Source organism: Rattus norvegicus, chromosome 1, assembly GCF_036323735.1.
Source record: "Rattus norvegicus strain BN/NHsdMcwi chromosome 1, GRCr8, whole genome shotgun sequence".
Lineage (NCBI taxonomy): Eukaryota > Metazoa > Chordata > Mammalia > Rodentia > Muridae > Rattus > Rattus norvegicus.
Genome location: NC_086019.1, coordinates 138,449,258 through 138,467,789, shown reverse-complemented (window position 1 = coordinate 138,467,789; position 18,532 = coordinate 138,449,258). Strand labels below are relative to the sequence as shown.

The window sequence follows — 18,532 nt, the reverse complement described above, 5'->3', positions numbered from 1 at the left end:
TGTCCTATTTGTTCCACACATGCATTTCTCTTGTTTTGTTGTCCCCAGCCCAGAGTTTTGTTGTTCACATCCCCACCAGTGAGATCTTCCCAGATCTTGACTCTGCGCACCCTCTCTGCTCATTTTCACAATCTCCATTGCATCTTTAGTCAGGGAACAGAGCACCTGACATTTTATTAGATCTGGGGCACCAGTCCGTGGATCAGGGCTGCCTTCATGAGTTAAATCTGTCTTGTAATGCCCTTAGACATTCCCAGAGACACCTCTCCTACAGGATCCTAAATCCATTCAAGTTGATACCAAAGATTAACCAGGTGTAAGTTTCATCACCAAGTGATAATCTATGTTTTTTTAATTTTACTTTTCCATAACAGCTCAGCCTCTTGAGAATAGGGTTAAGCTGTGTCCATGTATGCAGGGCTTTAAACACCAAGAATTCTGGGAAATGCATGGTGAGGGTGGGGAGAATTGTGGAAGTACGATTCACTCTCTATCAAGATTAGTTTTGGGGGCCAGCTGAGTGTGGGGCCCTGACTTGACACCTTGGATTCCGGGTTCTTTTTCTCTGCCCAACCCTAGTTTACTGTTTGAATTTAGCTTCTCACTCAACCCTGTTACAGACTCTCTGAGTTCACATGGGTCATCCTTTTATCCTCCAAGCCATCCATCTCTCCATCCACGACACAGATAATATCGTTTTATTCTTGGTCCTGAGGGTAGACAAGGCATCACAGGAAGTGATCATTTTAGTTCTTAGCTAATGGGTTGCACTTGCGGGTGTCTTTTCATTGCTGTTTAATTGGTAAAATTGACTGGTCTTTCAAAGGGTTAAGTAACAGATGCTATGGATTTTATGGATCAAACTGGCCATGTGTGTGTGTGTGTGTGTGTGTGTGTGTGTGTGTGTGTGTGTGTGTGTGTGTGAATGCCTAGGCCAGAAAAGTCATTGGGAACTTTTCTTTCTGGTTCCCTACCAACTCTCCCTCATTTATTTTGTTAAAACAGGATTTCTCAGTAAAACTGGTGTTCACATGGGCTTTTGCTTTCCAGCTAGGCTGGAGGCCAGCAAGTCCAAGCAGCCTCCTGTGTTCTACCACCCAAGTGCTTCCTGGGCATCTGAACTCAGGCTCTCATGCTTGTGCATAAAGCACTAACACACTAATCAGCCTCTCCAGTCTTAGACTCTATTCTTAATGAGATTACACTCCTGAGGTCCTGAGGGTCAAGGTTCAGTTTATCCTTTGTGAAGGAAGCAATTTAACTCACAGTGTTGCAAATGACTAATTGTTGTGTTCTCTAGAAAATGTTTTGTTAAAAAAACAACTTGGCATTTCTCAATGAGATAGAAGCGTCAAGACATACTAAAAAAATGCTTGACAGGGAGGCCCTTTTGCTTCACTGCATTTGACATCCACAGCCGTTCTTTGAACCAGATTGGGTGAGTGGGGTTGGTTTTAACAAAGACCTGTTTCTTTCCACAGAGAAAGTCCTAGAATCTTAGCCCAAAGTGGTATTTCCCACATATGTTTTCAGAATTGAAAATCTTTCCTTCCTGGCTCGTGACATTTTTGTGGGGCTTCCAGAATAGAAATAACAGAGCAGATCTCAGGCAGTTGGCACTCCTTCTCCATGTGACAGCATCCTGCTAATGTCTCTGCTGTTTGTGTGTGATTTACTGTGTCCTCCTAGAGTTCCTAAATGCATGCAATGAAAACAGATTTAGAATATTAATCTGACACAATCCTGGCCAACCTGGTCCCATCGAAGCTTATTTATTGGAGATGGTGGACATTTTTTGCAAGAGCAAAGTGAGAGTCATTCTTCTCAGTATTTCTTGTTAGCTTCTTCGGCACAGTTGCTCTGAGTCCCCCAGGTGATCCGTAGTGCTAATGAAAAATGAAATTTCCAGGTCTGATTTCCACACTGCAGTTCAGCGTCTTTTGGAGACAGGTCCCAGAATTCCATTCCTAATGAGTTACCTGAGTTGTTCTCCCTCTGCATTTGAGAACCAGTGTTTTCTATCATCCTTCCATGAGAAAATGCATTCTCATTGGAGTTAGATGATTCCCAGAGCTAGAATCTGTCCAAGGCTGAAGGTGGGGAGAACCAGGTAACAGGTATGGGACAGAGGGCCCAGACATGTAGTGTGGGCAGGGGAGAAGTCCAGCAGCTGCTATAAGGCAAGTGTGTGGGGTCTAATGTGAAGTAACATCTGCTGAAAGCAAAGAAGGACATTGGACTACACTGGGTAGGAGGCTTAGTAAGAGTTCCTGGCCATGAAGTTTTTGGCAGGTGAGCTGAACTGAGGCATCGGTTTCTGTCCGCTCTGATAGGAAGAGACCTGAATATCTACCTCAGTCAAAAAATCTGGCTTCTGCGCACAGCTGGAGTAGAGAATGGCTGAGGGAGAAGCCTAGCCTGTACTGCTGAGGTCCTGCTCATAGAGGTTGGGACTTGGGGCTACATGGGGTGCTGTGTGGAGACTCAGATTTCCGATATCCGATCGGCCCCTCTGAGAGCTCTGGAGACCATGTTTTTAAAATTCCTGTGTGATCTATTGTGTCAGTCACCCAGGACAGCATTCATCATATAATTCATAAAAAGATGTGGACCTTGCAGTGTACCCTATCTTTCTGAAGACTGTTTCCTTTGTTACCAACCTACTCTGAATGACGCTTGCTTGATCTATTTGATGGAATGTTCCAGTCTGTTTCAGGCACTCTTTCCTTCTCCCCTTACTATCTCCTTTTCTTTCCTTGCTTTCCCTATCTTCTCCAGTTCTCTGTATGTAGCGCATTTCCAGTCTACATTTGGGTATATGGTAAGCATCATTCGGTGATGGCTCAAATCCTGGGAGACTTGAGATTTGAGAACAGGAGTTCTCAAACTTCCTAGTGCTGTGACCCTACAATACAGTTCCTCATGTTGTTGTGACTCTAAGCCATTGTGCTCATTGCTATTTCATAACTGTAATTTTGCTACTGTTATGAATTGTAATGTAAACATCTGTGTTTTCTGATGGTTTGAGGACAGCTCTGTGAATGGGTCATTTGACAACAAAGGGTTCTGACCCACTGGTTGAAAACCACTTTTCTAGAAGGTAGTTTGGGCAGGGAGTCTACCTCATGGATGTTGGACTCAAGAGAAGGAACCTGTAATTAGACCTGTGTTATAAGACAGTGCCTTGGATCTAGACAAGACTGCTTCCTGGTTCTCCAAAATTGGAAGTAGGAAAATGTATTACCTGAAATAATGGTGACCTGCAGGCTGGGTACTTGGTATATAATCATATATATTGTCTTTGCTTTTCGCTTGGGAGCCCGAGGCTTGGAGAAAGGTGTACATGTTCATTCCTGTCATGCATGAGAGTCATGTTTCATGAAAATCTGGGAGACATGGCTCTGAGTCTTACCCATTTGAGCCAAGTCATAGTGACTTTTGAGCCACAATGCTGACCTCAAAAGCAAGCTGGGCCTCAGAGAAAGCTATTTCTGTGTTCTACATTTCTAGATGTAAAGTGATATAATTACTTCATAGTGAACTGGAAAAGCATGCACTTTCACAATAGAAATTGACCCATAGGATAGTTCTACTGTTGTATAAAGCTTGGTAAGTTCAAAGGAAACCCATAATACAAAACTGCCTTGTACTGAAAATCTCTGGACCACTTCCTTTTGCCTTTCTGTATAAGATCTGATCTTTAACCTTCACCGGATTCTTCCAAACTCAAAGAGCTTCTCTGCTCATGGTTCCATTCACCAACCTCACCAATTCAATCCTCACTTAGCTTATGTGAATTCAAATGCCTGACTAAAATACCCTTCACCTTACACATGAAATATGAGTATTAGTAAATATATTTATTTAATTCAAAGATCATGCCAGAATCTTAGCATTTTGTAACTATTTCCTTTCCTGTCTCTATTCCTAGGCCACAACCTTCAGTAGAAGGACAAACATCACAGCCAGTGAGCTGCCAAGCAGTGCTCCGACCGACCTTGTCAAAGAGAGCAGCTGGTCCCAGTTTTAGTCAGCACCTCTCAGCATAAGTGTCTGGGTCACAGAAGGAGAACAGGTCAACATTTCCAAAGACATTTAACACACCAGCACAAAAGGCTACTTAGGTTGTCTTTGTATGAATTTGGTTGACTAGAGAAGTAAATTAAAAAGGTGCTTTGATTGAAGAAGTCACATGGACATAATCACCATTTCAACAATATATTAGATGATGGTTATTGGAACAGCCCAAACATTTACCACAGAGCAAGAGATATAGCTTGAGTGGCTACTAGACTATTCCAGAATCAAGGAATGGATGACTACAGGTATCGGGACAACTATGAGGGCTATGCCCCTAATGATGGCTACTACCGGGGCAATGAGCAGAACCCGGAAGAAGATGCACAGAGCGATGTTACAGAAGGCCACGATGAGGAGGATGAGATCTATGAGGGCGAGTACCAAGGCATCCCTCATCCAGATGATGTCAAGTCTAAGCAGACTAAGATGGCACCGTCCAGAGCAGATGGCCTTCGGGGCCAGGCAGACCTGATGGCTGAGAGAATGGAAGATGAGGAGCAGCTCGCTCACCAGTACGAGACCATCATTGATGAGTGTGGCCATGGGCGCTTCCAGTGGACCCTCTTTTTCGTCTTGGGTCTGGCCTTGATGGCTGACGGAGTGGAAGTGTTTGTGGTGAGCTTTGCTCTGCCAAGTGCAGAGAAAGATATGTGTCTGTCAAGTTCCAAGAAAGGAATGCTCGGTAAGTAGAAACTTCCAATGGTCATTTTCCTTGTGACACCAAATATATGATAGTAACGGAGAATATATATGTATATATTTACATAAATATAAGTATGCACATGTATATATGTATACACATATGTGTAGCTTGTCACTGTTAGACACCTTAAATATGCCACGAAGTCCTGCAAAGTTATACTTTTTTAGTCATTTTGCCATTAAGATGTTATTATATTATGGACATCAATTAATTTATTGACTTAAAATTTCATAGCTAGTATCATAGCTTGTTTTTATTTTCAAGCCTTTTTTGATTCTTGGCTTTTTCTTTGACTCCCACATCTTGTTCTCTTAAATGGCAGACTATTCTCTTATTAAACCGTTTTCCATATCCAAATAAAGCAATACATTTTGGAAGGGGTAGGATAGAGGTTTCCTTCATTATTCCTTCTTTGTCTTCCAAGAATCCAGTGGCATCTGCTCTCAGCTCCTCTTGTACTAAGAGTTCGTGGCTGAGTGCCCATGTGTCTTGGATGACTGATGGGCTTGAGCATAGCCACACGCAGAGTCCCCATAGGCAGTTAAGAACCATGGTATGACGCACAGATGGATTCTGTAGGATAGAGAACCAGCTTGCAAGTCAGTCAGCAGACCAGCACTGTCAGATCCCAGCCTCAGCCATCAGGGCTCGAGGCAGGGAGGATTTTGTGAAGTTATAGAGATGACCACAAAAGGTATGGAATAGAAGAAATTCATCATAATAGAGTCAAGGGCTTGTCTTGTTCTCCAAATGTTCTGAAAAACAAACATATGTACCCTCTACATTTAGCATCCAAATAGAGCCCGAGATATATGTAGCTATTGAGAACTTGCCATGAGCCAGTTTATCTAATTCAAGATAAAGACTAGGTATGGCCCCCCAGGAGAAGCTTTCCAGCCACCAAATTCATTAATTCAACAAATAGGTACATATTTCTGGGCTACAATATGCTGGCACCCATGACACAGTCTTGGAGAAAAAAGTAGTTCTTGTTTCTTTAAAAACATATATATCAAGACAAGAAGGTCTTTATGAACACAGATTTAATAACTTTAGGGATAAGCACTGGAATGTGTCTTGTGTGGTTCTAGACCTTGAATTTGGGAGGAGTTAGCAACTAATTCTGAAAAGACTAAAATATTAAACGTTTTCAAAGTCCAGATGCCCTCAGTCACAGCTATTCAAATCCCATCCTGTAATCAAAATCATCTAGAGACAATATATCATCTAGATACAAAACTATATTTCAGTAAAACTCAGACTGAACTTGGAAGGTGGTTGCAGGAGGTCTGTGGACTTGAGCACAGCTTCTGCTATTTAGTGAGACTATCACATGATCAGAAAAAAAGTAAGAAATGCTTATATAGAGAAATGTGAAGAGTTGTCACTAGATAAACAAAATAACACCAACAAAAACTCCAAAACTAGCTGAACAAAAAGATTTGTCTCTGGGCCATTAAACATTGTCTTATACATTTATGCTTAATCTATAATGCCATTTAAAATGATTAGAACTACATCAGGCATGACCAAGAAAATCAAAAGAGACTGAGTACATAACAGATGCTTTGAGAAGCTGGAGTGTTATTCAGCTTTTAAATGCCAGTAGAATTTTTAGTTATGTGCGTGTGTTCCTACACAATATACTATCCAACCTTAAATGTTGAATAATTAGTTTGAAATCATTTATTTGTGTGCATTGGTGTCTGTGTGAGTGTCAGATCCTCTGGAACTGGAGTTACAAACAGCTGCCATGTGGGTGCTGGGAATTGTACCTGGGTCCTCTGGAAGATCAGCCAAGTGCTTTTAACTGCTGAGCCATCACCCCAGCTCCTTATAGTAGAATTTTGTAAAGGCAAGGAAAAGAACAAAATTTCTGACTGAAACAAATCTACCCATAACTGACATAAACATTTCTAAATCATCAACTTATTTTTGTGCTGTTCCCAACTGAAACCCGAGTCCCTGTTTATTCTGGCATTATCAATACTGATTTCATGCCCATCAGTGTCTCTGGCACCACATGCCCAGCAACCTTATTGGTAGAACTGCAGTATTGTGGATGCTCCCACTTCTCCCAGGGCAAATTCTGGGCAGGATCCGAGTGGATGTGGTTATGCTCTAGACAGCTCTCACTGGCACAGTTTTGCCCTCTGTGTTTACTAAGAAGATGCTATGACTCAAACTGAGAAGGGCCAGTAGACCCTGAGCAGAGATTCCCATCTTGGGTGTTCAGGAGACTTCCTGTATGGTCAAGAAAATGTGAATCTAAGTTGATCCAGCAGTGTGGATGATTGAGAGGCTTGGAGTCACCTTGAAGGTTAGCCACATGTAGAAATAGATTTGGAGAACCTTGTATAAGCTCACAGAGATAGCAAATGCCAAGCAGGCATGCTGGCAGGCTTGTCTGTGGTCCTTTAATCATGGGCTATGGAAAAGAAGCCATGCCCTGTGCAGCCTTCTCTCCATATGGAATCATGCTACACTGGGTAATAACTTGAGCAAGGGAGATTGACCATGACAGTTTAGCAACCAACTACATTATTATCAGTCAGGGACCTTAGGCGAGTTCTAACTCCTGTAACACAGTTTTCAGGAGGAATAAGTAAGGATGATAACGCTAATGTTGAGGGAACTGAGGTAATGCAACAGGCAGATAATGAATACTTCCTAACAACTCAGTTTTCTCATTTGTACTGTGACACCCTCCTGACAGCTTATGCATGGATTCTGATTGCACTGACACAGTGGGGCAGCCTGGACCTGATATCCAGGTTTGGGTTTGAAATGTCCCCGCGGACGCTTAGTGGGGCAGCCTCAGAAAAGTTACTCAGTTGCTTTGTGCTCTGGTTCCCCACATGTAAAATGTGGGTTAAGGCAATGCCTGCTCTGTAGGGTTTCTGTGCCGATGACTGAATTCAACTGTACTGGATTTCATAGCGTTAACTTGGCTGGCTTACTTTCCAAAGTTTACAGGTGCTCGAGATATCTTTATAGCTTTTTATTGAAGTTGTTGTTGCTGTTATTGTCATTAACTTGATTGCTTGGTAGTAATTAGCCACCCACACTCAGGACACCAGATTTGCTCTGATGACTGTGCATATATCCTTCAGCCAAATGATGCCTTGAAAACTCTTAAGGTCAAGCTGCTTCAGTCAGAAAAGGCCTTTGTGTTCCAGAACTTTCCCTCCTCCATTTCCATTATTTTAAAAAGAAACTCTCATAAGTTCAATCTCTAGCCTGATTCTCAGCTAATGGTCCAAGAAAACAACACAGAACAACCTGTGTCTAACTCAGAGGTCATTTTATTTTCTTTTTAGAAAGAAATGAATCGGTTCAGAAAAATTAAAGATGCTCTTCTGGTATCTTAGTTAGTTGTTTCTCTTGAACATTATATTTTAGTTATCTCCTCATGTATAGATGCCCAGATTCAAGAACATATTACTAGCACTGAAGGCTCAGCCTTGCTTCTATCCAGTGGTGGTTGCCATTAAGACAGGGAGAATGCATCCACTTATTAATTAAGCTCCCTTCATTCTTTTAATTGTCTATTTCTTTTATTTTTTCCATACATGCATGTGGTTGTGTGCTCATGTGTGTGTGTGTGTGTGTGTGTGTGTGTGTGTGAGTGAGCTGCACATACATGTGCATATCCATGCTTTTGGAAGCTTAAGATTGCTGTGAGGTGTCTTCCTTGGTCTCTCTCCATGTTATCTATTGAAGCAGGGGCTGTCGCTCACCAATTCTGATTTGTCTAGCTGGCCAACTATGTCTGTCTCCCAAACACTGGGACTACAGGCAACTACATGCCTGCCACATGCTCTCTGGGGATCTGGTCTCCAGTCCACATGCTTGTACACTTTACCCACTGAGCCACTAGTTCATTACTTTCTTAATTTTTAAAGGAGGGCTGCTGGGGAAATGGCTTAATTGGTAAGAGGACCTGTTCAACCCAGATTCAATTCCAAGCAGCCATAATCATCTGGACCTCCATTTCTAGGGATCTGACACTCTCTTCTGGGATTTCTGGGTACCAAGAATGCAGATAGAGTATTTATTACATGCAGTCACAATACAAATGCATATAAAAGAAAAACAATAAACATGTAAAAAAGTTTACAAAGGGTTTGGCCATTGCCATTGATCGAACCAAAGTGCTTGAACAAGCATGTGCTCCATTCCAAGTTCCACCCCCCATCCCTTTCTTTCTTCTATTTAAAAATCATTTACTGTTTTGATTACCAGATTTCTTATAGATCAAGCTAGCCTGAAAATTACCATTAAAGCTAAGGATAGCCTTTAATCCCTGGCCTTTCTAATTTTACCCCCCAAACACCAAGATTATGGGCATGTGTTTCCATGCTTCACCTTTGACTCAGATTCCTAGAACAAATGAAACTCAAGACCGATGATCAAAATGTGAATGCTTCACTCCTTCTCTAAAAGGGGAACAAGAATACCCTTGGCAGGGAAGAGAGAGGCAAAGATTAAAACAGAGACTGAAGGAACACCCATTCAGAGCCTGCCCCACATGTGGCCCATGCATATACAGCCACCCAATTAGACAAGATAGATGAAGCCAAGAAGTGCAGGCCGACAGGAGCCGGATGTAGATCTCTCCTGAGAGACACAGCCAGAATACAGCAAACACAGAGGCGAATGCCAGCAGCAAACCACTGAACTGAGAATAGGACCCCGTTGAAGGAATCAGAGAAAGAACTGGAAGAGCTTGAAGGGGCTCGAGACCCCATATGTACAACAATGCCAAGCAACCAGAGCTTCCAGGGACTAAGCCACTACCCAAAGACTATACATGGACTGACCCTGGACTCTGACCTCATAGGTAGCAATGAATATCCTAGTAAGAGCACCAGTGGAAGGGGAAGCCCTGGGTCCTGCTAAGACTGAACCCCCAGTGAACTAGACTGTTGGGGGGAGGGCGGCAATGGGGGGAGGGTTGGGAGGGGAACACCCATAAGAAAGGGGAGGGGGGAGGGGGATGTTTGCCCGGAAACCAAAGAATTATTATTAAGTATTAAATAAATTAAAAAAATAAATCTTTAAAAAAAGAAAAAAGATATTTTAGTTTTAATTCTGTGTGAGTACGTGGGCATGCAAACATGAGTGTTATTCCTGTGGAGGTCAGAGCAGAACATCAGAACCCCTGGAGATGGAGTTACATGTGGTTTTGAGCTGCCCAATTTATGTTTTGGGGACAGAAAGCCAGTTCTGTGGAAGAACACCAAATACTCTTAACCACTGAACCACCTCTTCACTCCCAGTTCATTCATTAAAAAATAATTATAGAACATCAATCTGTGCCCGTGGCTTCTCTGAGTGATAGAAATACAAGGCAAACCACGTATTAGCATTCAGAGAGTTTTATTTTCACAACAGAACTTGAAATCATATGTAAATACAGTGCAACGATACAGTACTGTACAGCAGAGTATGGTATGGTACAAGACAGGAAGGTACAGTACAATATAGTACAATACGGTATGACACAGTGTGGTATATACAGTACGGTAAGTATGGTATGGTGCAGTACAATACACTGCCGTATGGCACAGTATGGTACGGTATGGTACAGTGCAGTATGGTATAATTGTATGGTGCAATTTTCACTGTTGTCACTTTTACCAGATAGGAAAGAAACAATGGCAGTGTGAGACGATGTCTAGGGAAGGGAAGCTTTGGACTGAGCCCCTTTGCTTTTACTGGGCCTGTTCTGTTTTGAGATGGTTCTGTGACCTTGGGCTGATCTCAGAATTTCTTTCTGAAACATTATGATTTTAGGTGACTAATGAATGAGGCTAATAAATCCATCCCCCATCTCCTACATTTTCAAAATGAAGTGTGTGTGTATATGTCACAGAGTGTGCATGGTGATCAGATGACAACTTGCAGGAGTCCATTCTCCTTCTCCATCATGAGGTCCTGGGGTCTGAACCTGGCTCATCAGGATTGGTGCCAGTGTCTACCAGTGAGCCTTCTCACTGGCCTTTTTCTATCTTTGACTTTTTCTTTTACTTCCCTTTCATTTTAACTTTCTTTTAAGTGATAGTTATGCATTTTTTTTTTATATTCAGGGAAAACAGAAGCACCCTCCAGGCCTCTTGTTATAATATTGTAATTCCTGCTACTAGGAAGTTTGAGCCAGGGGCATGGCTAGCCTGGGTAGTTTAATAAGAATTTATCTCAAAATAAAAGATGGAAATATTATTGAGAATACAACTCAGGGCTAGAATGCTTGCTTAAAACATGAAAGATCCCAGGTCCAGGCGCTCATACCATTGCAAATAACAAACAAAGAAACACACAAACAAACACATAAAGCAATGGCTTTCACATTAGAAAGTTCTAGACTTCCTAGTGTGCTCAAGTATTGATTTGCTCTTTCGATTGATATTGAATGATTAGCAGCTCTGCATCCTATTTCTCTAGCTAATGTGACATTTAACATGGATGGCACAAAAGACAAACCACTCCCATCCTTTCTGTGGGGGCTTACTGACATAATACCTGCTGTTTACCTTTTAAATGGGGCACTCCCAGCTTCATACCTCTCAATAGAGAGGGAGCTTCACTTGTAGGCAAGAGTGTCATGCTTGCCTGCAGACTCCTGATCATCTGAAAGGTCTCTTAGTGCACATTTCACTGTTTACTGCTTGGTAGTTTTTCTTGCTAACTGGAGTGGGAAGTCCTAGGGAGTAGCATGCTTCAGATAGTGTTTTTATCCCATCGTGGGGCCCCTGGGATTTGGAGTCTGCCCTGGCTATGAGGACAACATAGAACAATTTCAGAGAGGTTAGTTAGTCCACTGGTATAAATTTTGAGCTGAACTTTCATAGTATCTCAGAGATAAATTTATCACTCTGATTTCATGAAAATGTTTCTTTTAATTATTTTATATACAAATGATTTCTGAGTGTCAGGGCAGAACATTAGATTTGTGACGATATACTAGAAAAAGATAAATATTTTTATAAGCTTTAAGATTAGCATACCAGTGACTCAGTGGAGCAGAACACTCCATGTCCTAAGCTCTAGCACTGGATAGTTTTTATGCATTCCTTTCTGTAGTCAATTTATTTTGTTCAGCTGCTCTTGCGTATCATCATGGAGACCACAGGGTTGCTTAGGTTAGAATGAGAGCTAGGACTCTCTTACTGACTGCCATGTGTGGCAGTGGCAACGTGAATCCACATGATATATATAGTATATATATATATAGTATAATAGTATATATATATATATATTAGCAAGTATATAGACCACAGACATACCACATATCACCTCCCTTCTCTCTCTCTCACACACAGAGAAATATATATCTATATCTATATCTATCTATCTATCTATCTATCTATCTATCTATCTATCTATCCATCTATCTATCTAGTTGTTTCCCAGGCTTTCATTGGAATCCCCAGTGGTGGATTATGGGCATGGAGTGGTTTTGATATGCACTTAGGGGTAGAGAAGGTCATAATTGATACAGCATGGACTAAAGAGGTGCCAGGGCCTTTCTTTACTCTGTGCTATGAGAGATGGCATATGATTCCCAGGTGGTCTTCATTCTTGTGTTTTCTTTGATAGTTTGTCTATCTACAGTCTTGGCTGGAAAGAAAAGATGGACGAGCATTTGAATCATGTTCAGTACTTGACAGATTCTCAACCATTTCCTGGCCACTCTCATTTGTCTTTAAATGACCCAGGGATGTGAGCCAAGTATAAATCCCCAGCTCCCCAGATGAGGAAGTGTTGCTTGGAGACCTTCAGTGATGAATGCCGGATTCCACTCCCTAATGAAGTTTTCTGGTCCTGTGATCCCTTCATTGCTACTCGCCTTTGCGTGGGTTGCTTTCTGCTAATGAGGTTGAAAGATTGATTTTATCATGTACTGATTTCTTCCAGGGATGCTGAAAGAAATGGAAGATAAAGAGTCGCTGATTTCCCAGAGCTTGAAACAATCTCTGTTAGCTTTCTTCTAATTTAAAAGCAAATCATAATAATCATCCCACCACAACCTAGAGCTATGATTTGATAAGGTCTGTCCTTGCATCAGCACCACACAAGGATCTGATGCATGGCATCTACAATCCTTGTTGCAAGGTATATATTGCCCTTATCATTTCACAGATGAGAATGTGTGGACCCTAAGAGGTTAAAGTAACTTGTCTAAACTAGTTGAAGAGAAAACTAGGATTTGAAACTGGTTATATTTAACTTGACCTATTGCTTCCCCTTTCCCTTGATCTACCATCCATGGAAGACTTTGCAGTTGCCATGAAATATATAGCGTTAACCTTTTGTGGAAAATATATCATTTAGTAAGTGAAGGTGCTGAACTTCCAGGGCTGGAATCAGGAACAAACTATCTTGGTACATGAGAGGAGTCTTGGTCAGTTGTGTCACAAAAACCAGGGGACAACAGTGGTACACAGTAATTCTTGAGGCATAGACTGTCTACCTAGGACAGGCCTCAGAGAATTGAGAAGCAAGTTCAAGAAAGATGCCCTCTAGGTCATGTTTGTTAATATGGATATACCACAGCAGCAAGGAACAAATGCATCCCCCAAATTCTCTTACAGCAACCACATAAAGGTCCCATGTGGAGCTCGTGACTACATAGCTAAAATGGTCTTGTGTAGGCTGGCGGGTATAAAACTCATCTTTACTTATAAATCTTAAGCTGAGCAAGCCCAGATGGTCTTATTTTTACTGTGCAGATGATTGATTTGGTTTTTGGAGGAGAAAGGGTAAATGTCATAGATATTAACAGGGGGAGGAAGAACAAGGGAGTAGATAAATAGTTCTATAAATGCCATGGATGGGGGGTGGGAGGCTGGCCACTGCAAGACTGGATGTGAACACGGTCTTCTCTGGGGGTGAGCTGACCAGGTTGCTCAGACATGCAGAGTGAGCACTTTCTGTTTCACTGCAGGAGATTTGCTGACTCAGGGACACACATTAATCTCTGTTGGAGATGTGCAGAAAATAGCCTACAGAAGCCACCTCCCTACCCTGGCCTCTCTGCCTCTCCTTGGCCCTGTGGAAGGGAACTATTATTTTTGAAAGAGGATGTGTTAACTGATTACAAGTCAGCCATGATGCCTAAATTACAGTGTTGTAAACTATGTCATGTCACACATGAAGAGGACAGAGGGGGTGCTTCTAGCATGCTCTTTATTTCCAGCTTTAGGAAATGGAGCTCCACACAGGAAATAACTAGGTCAAGGTCACGAGTCCTGAAACCAGAACCTGGGCCTCCTTCCTAGGGCTCCTTCCTCCTGCTGGCTGTCCTTCCTAGGGCTTCTATTGCTTTGATAAAACACCCTGGCTAAAGCAACTTGGAAAGGAAAGGGTATATTTCTTCTTAGAACTTTCAGAACACACTCCATCACTGAGGAAAAGTGAGACTCAGAACTTAAGGCAGGAACCTAGAGTCAGGAACTGAAGCAGAGGCCATAAAGGAATGCTGCTTCCTGGCTTGCTCCCTGTGATTTGCTTAGCCTGCTTTCTTATATACCACCTACTTAGGGCCACCTACTTAGGGGAGGCACTGCCCACAGTGGGCTAGTTCTCCCACAGCAACCAGTAATCAAGAAATGCCCTACAGACTTGTCCATAGACCAATTATCTGCAAATATTTTCTCAATTAAGAGTATATCTTCCTGGACTGGAGAGATGGCTCAGTGGTTAAGAGCACTGACTGCTCTTCCTAAGGTCCTGAGTAAAAATCCCAGCAACCACATGATGGTTCACAACTAATTGTAATGAGATCTGATGCCCTCTTATGGTGTGTCTGAAGACACCTACAGTGTACTTATATACAATAAATAAATAAATCTTTTTTAAAAAGAGTATATCTTCCTAAATGGCTCTAGCTTGCATCAGGTTGGGAAAAACCTAGCCAGAACACAGAACTCTTTTCTGTACATCAAACTGTCTTGCCTTTGCTCCTAAGAAAAAACTATTTAAGCCAGTCAGATGATCTTTTATCTGTGTGATTTCTTTTTATAGCAGACAGACAATATGCGCATAGGATATATTTGGCTGCTTTTAACTGTGGCTTTGAATCATAAAGGCATCATTTATTTATTGCTCCAGAATTCTCAAAGTATGCACCCCCAAGCATTGAGAAAATGCCTTGCTAATGTCAAGGCTGTGAGGTTCACATCTTCATTTTTGCCATTTCCTTAAGTTCACATGGCTTCCACCACAGTTTGAAGTTCTCTACCCACTCCTCAGGGCAGTTTTCCAAGTAGAGAAGAACAAGGGTGGTGGACAACCTTCGTCTCCCTCTGTGTTCCCTTTTAATCTTCCATGATGCATTACTCCAAGGAGATGCCTTATCTCTTCCCCTTCTCCTTGGATTATCACTAGCAAAAGAACAGGAAGAAGTTGGCCATCTTAGGTAAGCTTAAGTCATCCTTGGGGATTAGGTATGGAAGAAAATTTTCAGAAAATATTTCAACACCTAAAAACAAACAAACAAACAAACAAACAAACAAAACAGAACAAAAAACCCAACCTAACCAACCAACCAACAACAACAAAAACTACCAACCAACCACCCAACCAACCAACTAACCAACCAACCAACTAACTAACCAACCAACCAACCAACAAACCAACCAATCAACAAACCAACAAACCAACCACAACAAAAAACAAAGCAAGGATCTTCTAGCAAGGAAGAAGAGAAAAGAAAGTTTGTGGGAATGCAGTGGACAGGGTTTGCTGCGTACACTACTTTTCTTTCCCAGGTAGAGTTAATTTCATACCTTAGCTCTAGCACTGTCTCAACCATCTTAGATTAGTCACTTAAGCATTCTGACTCTTGGTTTTTAATCAATAAAATTAAGATATCATTAGCACTTGCTTTATAAAACAGTTATGAGGATTAAATAAGATAGTGCACAGGGAGGTTGGAGAGATGGCTCAGTGGTTAAAAGAACTTACTGTTCCTGCATGGGACCTATATTTGGCTCCCAGTACCACATGGTAGCTCATAACCGTTTCTAACTCTCATTCCAGCATCTCTGATACTCACTCTGGACTCCACAGGTTCCAGATATGCATGTGTATACATGTAGGCAAAGGACTCATATACATAAAATAAAAATAAATAAAGCTCTAAAAAGATAATGCATAGAGAGACTCAGTAAAGTCTCTGGCATATAAGTATCCATCGAATATGATTTTATTTTTATATTTTCCATTTATTTACTCTGTACAATAAGAAGTAAACATTTATTCATTAGACTTCAATTAACAAGGCAGATAAGTCTTTCTCCTCCAGGGACAAATATTTTCATGAAGAGATATAAGAATCAAAGACCACTGTCCCATGGCATTCATTTCTCTGTCAGAAGTGAAGGGAATTCCAGAATTCAATGTACTTTTGTTTATGAGACAAGGTCTTGTGTAGCCCAGGCTGTCTTTAAACTAGTTTTGTAGAGAGGATGACCTTTGACTCCTCACCCCACGTCACTAGTTCCCAGCACTGGGCCTAGAGGCATGCACTGTGTATGACTGGTTTATGCAGTGGTGAACACTGAACTCTGGACCTCAAGCATGCTAGAGGAGCAGTCACAGCCTCAGGAACTTAACACAATCTTGGTAGACTGCTCAACATTTCTTTCTCCACGTTGCTGCCAGTTCTGCTACCAACACCAGGATTGTTTGTTATGCTTTTTGTTCAGTATGTATCAGTCACTCTTGGAGTCTCATGTCTTTTAGGGTACCTCTTGTCACCTATACCCTTACTCACAAACAATGATGCACCCCCTTTCCCATTTAGGTCTTCTCTGAGAGACATTTACCTTCTTTCTGTAACCAGACTTCTCCTCTTAGAGTGTTTCTTAGCTGTCCAGTCTCAGTGTAAACTAATTTCTCTCTTTCTTCCTGAAGGCCAGCATTCTTGCCCCCTCTCTCAACCCCCTGAGCCTTCCTAAACCAATCTCCCTCTCTTCCTGGACCAAAAGATGCTAGATTTTAATTTGTTGTGTCCACAGTCTACCACTTCTTACTCATTCTTAGAACAGAAATCCAGTGACTTCTGGGTCATGGTGTTTTGGTCTTTTAGGAGTTTAGCTCCAGGATTACTGTCATAATCCAACACCATAATAATTCTTGGTGGTTTCTATACTTACTTTCCAGTGTCTTGGCCTCTCCGTTTCTCTGCATTCTTTCTAACAGACACCTGATGATGATGTGTCTCTCACTGTCTCCTGCACTCACAACACTCACTGTTGAACTTCTCTTTCATGGCCATTAATGAGAATCACTGCACACAGCACCGATTTCCTTGTGTGTCTTCCTCTCTTGGATTCCCCAGTGCTGATTTCATTGACTTCTCCATTAATCACTCTTTGCCTCCTACAGCTGAATGTGGCTGGTAGGAATCATGCTCCATTGGGTTCTGGCCACTAAACTCCCAATCAAGAACCTTCAAGAGTTGTTCATGCTACCAGCAATTGTCTTTTATTTCCTTTTCCATTGATGGTAACTGCTTTCCTTATCCACCCATGTTCACTCCTGAGGACCTCTAACCCACGCCCACACTCTGGCTTATGAAATTATTTCCTCCTTCCTTAATAATAACAGAAGCAACCAGAAGGGAACATCTGCAGCTCCCAGTTCCATGGCTCCCTGCCTCCTTACCTCTGGGCTGCCACTGTCCTCCTGTGGGTCTGGGGATGGAAGTTAATCTTTTGCACATCAGTTCTCATCACCTTTCAACTTCCTGGGACATCACTTTTAAAATTCCCACTTCTATCCTATCTGTGATTTTTTTCTTTCTCTGGAATTTTTTCCTATCAGCACTCAGTGTGCTATAGTTTCAGTTATGTTTACCCACAAATATCTTTCTAGTCTCTGTTTTTGATAAAGCCCACTAAATACAATCTTCTCTTCCCGTTCTCCCTTAAGCCCATTTGAGCAGGTTTCAATCCCAATCTATTTCAGAAGCTTGTTCTTGCCTACATGAGTCCTATGTGTTCAACATCCTGTCTAGGTCCCAGTAACTGCTACCATTACTGTTCCTTTGTCAAAGCACACTGCACTCAATAGATATCTCTACTGTCACCTCTCCCATTTCTGTTGCTGCTCATTGGCTGTCCCTTGTCACATTCCACCCCGAGTTTCTTTTCCTCCTTCTGGCCTTTAAACACTGGAATATATAGTGCTTAGTCCTCTGCTTTCTCTTCAACTGCCCATGCCTCTGGAGAACTCACTTAGCCTCTACTTTAATACTACCCTCTGACCGACATTACTCTTGATTTATCTTTGGAACCCAGTCACTACATTCTACCTCTCTTGCTGTCATGTTGGCCCATATTGCCAAAATCATTCACTTGGAATATATAGCAACGGTTTCCTCTCAGAACATAGGTTTGGAGTTTGAGGGGGAGCCAACCATGTGAAGAACTTCAGATTCAAGAATGACAGTGTGTGCAAATGCTAGAGGAGAAACTGAGGCAGGGAAGTACATAGGATATTAGTATCTAGGGGTCACTCAATGTAAATAACAGTTTAAGAGTATTTGTTATAGGTTCGAAGAACAAGAGATTTGACCCGTGAGTTGTATTTTTTATCTTTAAAAATATGAGTATTCACTTTATTAACATACTATTAAAGCACAAATCAAACAAGACACATGGGTTCTCAAACAATAGATAAAAATAACTGTTTTGCTAGTAGAGTATTTTAAAAGCAGAGTTTTATTAGCAATTCAAA

At 41.7% G+C, this 18,532-nt stretch overlaps 1 protein-coding gene across 8 annotated transcripts in view; it reads left to right on the top strand.

Moving 5' to 3' along the window:
- Sv2b (synaptic vesicle glycoprotein 2b) overlaps nt 1–18,532 on the top strand; it is a 174,368-nt gene that overhangs the window by 94,846 nt on the left and 60,990 nt on the right. For all 8 annotated transcript variants that reach the window (XM_017588701.3, NM_057207.3, XM_008759493.4 and 5 more), the window contains 1 exon segment: nt 3,932–4,762. In XM_017588701.3, the coding sequence (XP_017444190.1) occupies nt 4,312–4,762 (451 nt within the window). In that variant the 5' untranslated portion in view covers nt 3,932–4,311.